This window comes from Volvox carteri (genome assembly GCF_000143455.1).
Source record: "Volvox carteri f. nagariensis unplaced genomic scaffold VOLCAscaffold_44, whole genome shotgun sequence".
Lineage (NCBI taxonomy): Eukaryota > Viridiplantae > Chlorophyta > Chlorophyceae > Chlamydomonadales > Volvocaceae > Volvox > Volvox carteri.
In genome coordinates, this window is record NW_003307587.1 from 555910 (window position 1) to 559270 (window position 3361).

The following is a 3361-nucleotide window of genomic DNA, read 5'->3' on the forward strand; positions in this document are numbered from 1 at the left end:
TTAATTTTGTGTATGCTATCTTTAATTTGCGACAGTTTGTATTTTGACTTCAGACGAAAAAAGATGCTGTTTGCGTATGTAAGCAGGCGCCACGTCTTTTCGAAAAGTGCCGCTTCGCCAGGCGCTTCATCTTCCGCGGCCATTCCATGAGCGCGTGTTGATACCAAGTTATATGCTTTCAGTTACGTCAAGACAGCCATACATTCCTACGGTCCTGCTTGCCGCGTGCAACTGTGGCCAACATGCTGCCGCACAAGCGCGCTGACACACCACGACTTTTCGCCAAGAAAATTTACATACACTTGTACAGGCGCATTTTTCGAAACGCACGTGCGCATCCGCGAGGCAAAATTCGCTCCTGGCTTTGGGGACGATGTACGGAGGGTCTATTCGGCAGAGTACGACCGGACACATTTGTGCGAGGGGCTGCTTAAACGAGGGGGGTCCTTGTGAAGCAGCTGCCCGCGTTTCCAAAGGCTGTAAGTTGGATGATCGTAAGGTGTGCAAGGACATGTGCTAGGAACGGAATGGGGCCAGGCTGGCGAGGCGAGTGCAGCAGGAGAATGAATTGTGAGGCTTGCATACGAGGCTTACATGGCGATTGGCGCACGGCAAACTGCAAGTACATTGCAAGATGTCGTTGCGGGCGCAAGTTTGCTAGAAGCACAGGAACCACAACCAGAAGAAGAAGAACAGCAGCACAGCAACAGCGCGCGCACAGGACACGTCGCGTCGTGTCTGTGCAATGAAGGAGGAACAAAGGAGTAGTCCTAGAGTGGCGATCCTTGTTGCGCGCGGATGTCCATGCCACGACAGGCAACATGATGGGTGCTTTGCACGCTGCCAATTTGCTTCCGAGCACTCCAAGAGCGGACATACAAAGCAGCGCAACGGGCCCCCCCGCTATCCCTCAAACCTCACGCAATAGTCCATACCAAGCGCTGCCGTCCGTAAGGGCAGCAGCTGCCGTTCACACACGGGTTAAGGTCGGACATGTATGCACCGTGAACGAAGGCCTAAGGGCGATCGTGCCCAAATGAAACAGCACTGGCGCGAGTTTGCTAGAAGCACAGGAACCACAACCAGAAGACCAAGAACAGCAGCACAGCAACAGCGCGCGCACAGGACACGTGACGTGGTTTCCGTGCTAAGAAGGAGGAATAAAGGAGAAGTGTTAGAGTGAAGATCGATGTGGCCCGTGGATGGCCACGCCAGAACAGTGAACATGATGGGTGTTTTACACCCTGCCAAGTTCCCCCCGAGCACTCGAAGAGCGGACATGCGATGGAGCGCAAGGAGCCCCCCCCTATCCTCAAACCTCACGCAATTGACCATCCCACGCGCTGCCGTCCGTAAGGGCAGCAGCTTCCGTTCACACACGAGTTAAGGTCGGACAAGTATGCACCGTGAATGACGGCCTAAGGGCGATCGTGCCCTAATGAAACAGCACTGGTCAAGGTCGGGAAGCCTCGCGCTGAATACGCGGGACCCACTCCGTCAAGCGTGAGGCGTGTAGGTGCTGTGAGGGCTAGGCGAGCGTGTCTGGGGCGTCATCGTCATTGTCTTGGACCGTGATGGCGGTGGGCGTGTGTGCGCTGCCTGCGCGTTGCCGCCTCATCGCGTAGAAGGCCGGGCTGGCGGAAGGCGGCCCGCACAGCACATGGTAGCCGCCTGGCCCCCGAGCCTTGAACTGCGCGATGTAGAAGGCCTCCATCCGTTGGGCCAGTGCAGGATTGGCGGTGGACATGAGGCGCGTGAGCGAGAAGTGGTCATGGAAGGGTTGGTAGCGGCTGGCGTCCTCCTTCATCCGGCTGGGTGGGTTGCGGGCATGAGCTTGGAAGCGGCGTTGAGGGTCCTGTGACTGGCCGACATACACTCTGCCGGTGGGAGCGCACGTGATGGTATACAGTCACGTGCGGGGGGAGGCACTTGAATCTGGCTCGGCGGGGCTGCTTGCGGCTCGCTTGGCTGGCGTGGTTGTGGTCAGGAGGGCGCCCGACGCTCGCGCCTGCTGCGCGGCCGTCAGCACCGAGCGCGCGAACTCCTGGTCCGTCTTGAGGACGGTGCCCGCGTCCATGCCATAGTCATAAATGAGCTCTATGGCGGTATCTGCTCGCAGGCTGCCGGCAGCCGCGATCCACAATTGCATGACCGCCGCATGCGTCGCGGTCGCACGGTCCGGCATGTCGCCTTCGTGTATTGCTGCCGTGATGTTGTACAAGTACGCTGCAGGTGTTGGGAGGGAGGGAGGGCGGATGTGAGGTTGGCGGGATGTCGGGACGGAAGTGGAGGCATGGAGTGGCGAGGCGTGACAGGAAGGGATGCCGTGGCCACATGGCCGGACAGATGGAGAGCGGGCACGGGGCACGGCAGCGGGTGCAAGCGAGGAATGAGCGGCAAGGCAGCACGACTCACTGCTGGCGGGCTTGGCGTGGTGCTGCTCCAGGAACTCGTCCCTGTACTTTCGGGCTTCGGCCAGGAGCACGTTGAACTCTGCAATGGTGTGGTTAGCGCGCAGGACGTCCTCGCCGTGACAACCCATGCTTGCCAAGAGCAGCTGCTGCCTGACGGAACGAGGGCCAGCAGCAGGGCGTGTCAGGATGTTGGATGCACGGGACAGGCGGAGTGGCGCGTGGGCGCGCAGCAGGAGTGGCAAGCGTGCTGTGTGGCAGGGTGCGGCGCGGCAAGGCGGCAACTAGCAACGGAAGATGAGGCGCATACTTGAAAGACAGCGGCCGTCTCGGCACCCCGGATGGCGTGGAGCGAGCGCGGCCTCCGCCTGTTGGCGACGCCGCTGCTAGTTGCGCCCACAGGTCGGCGATGTGGACGGGCGGCTTGGCTGACGCGCCGGCCGAAGAGCCCGACGGCCCGCTCGGCGAAGGCGCGCCGTAAGCGCCCAAGTCGGTGGGCGGAAGGGACTGTTGCGGGAGTTGGGATGGGCGAGCCAGTTTGGGAGGCATGTTGATCGTGGTTACCAAAGTAGAAGTGGGGTCAGCGAAGCGAGAGGCTGGCTGGCTGCCGACCGCGAAAGCGAGTTTGGTATATAAGCTTAAAAATGGAAAGAGGTGAATGTATGGAATGGAAGGCGACACAGGCCTGCATTTATACAAGTCGCGGCACCGTACGAACCGGACGCTTCAAGGGGGCTGGGTGAATCGGAAGGGCGCCGGAGGAGTCGGTACGTCTTCGCATGGTGAGCATGGGCGTCGGCAGCTGCGGTAACGTGTGGGGCGCTGTGACAAGTGGAATGCGGCAATGAAAAAAGCGCCATGGAAATGGCAGGCGGACAAGCGGAAATGTGAGTTGGCCTGCATAGCAAGCATCAGCAGGGAGCCACATTATCAACAGGGGATCCTCTAGA

At 59.9% G+C, this 3361-nt stretch overlaps 1 protein-coding gene across 1 annotated transcript in view; it reads right to left on the minus strand.

Annotated features, from left to right (window-relative positions):
* Positions 1–1206: 1206 nt before the first annotated feature.
* The window catches only part of VOLCADRAFT_106464 (uncharacterized protein), a gene marked incomplete at its 5' end in the record, with an annotated part of 5794 nt that continues 3639 nt past the window's right edge, over positions 1207–3361 (minus strand). The window contains 5 exons of the mRNA XM_002954626.1: positions 1207–1877; positions 1914–2226; positions 2416–2564; positions 2722–2918; positions 3130–3213. Of these exons, the coding sequence (XP_002954672.1) occupies positions 1529–1877; positions 1914–2226; positions 2416–2564; positions 2722–2918; positions 3130–3213 (1092 nt within the window). The 3' untranslated portion in view covers positions 1207–1528. The remainder of the gene's footprint in view (positions 1878–1913; positions 2227–2415; positions 2565–2721; positions 2919–3129; positions 3214–3361) is intronic.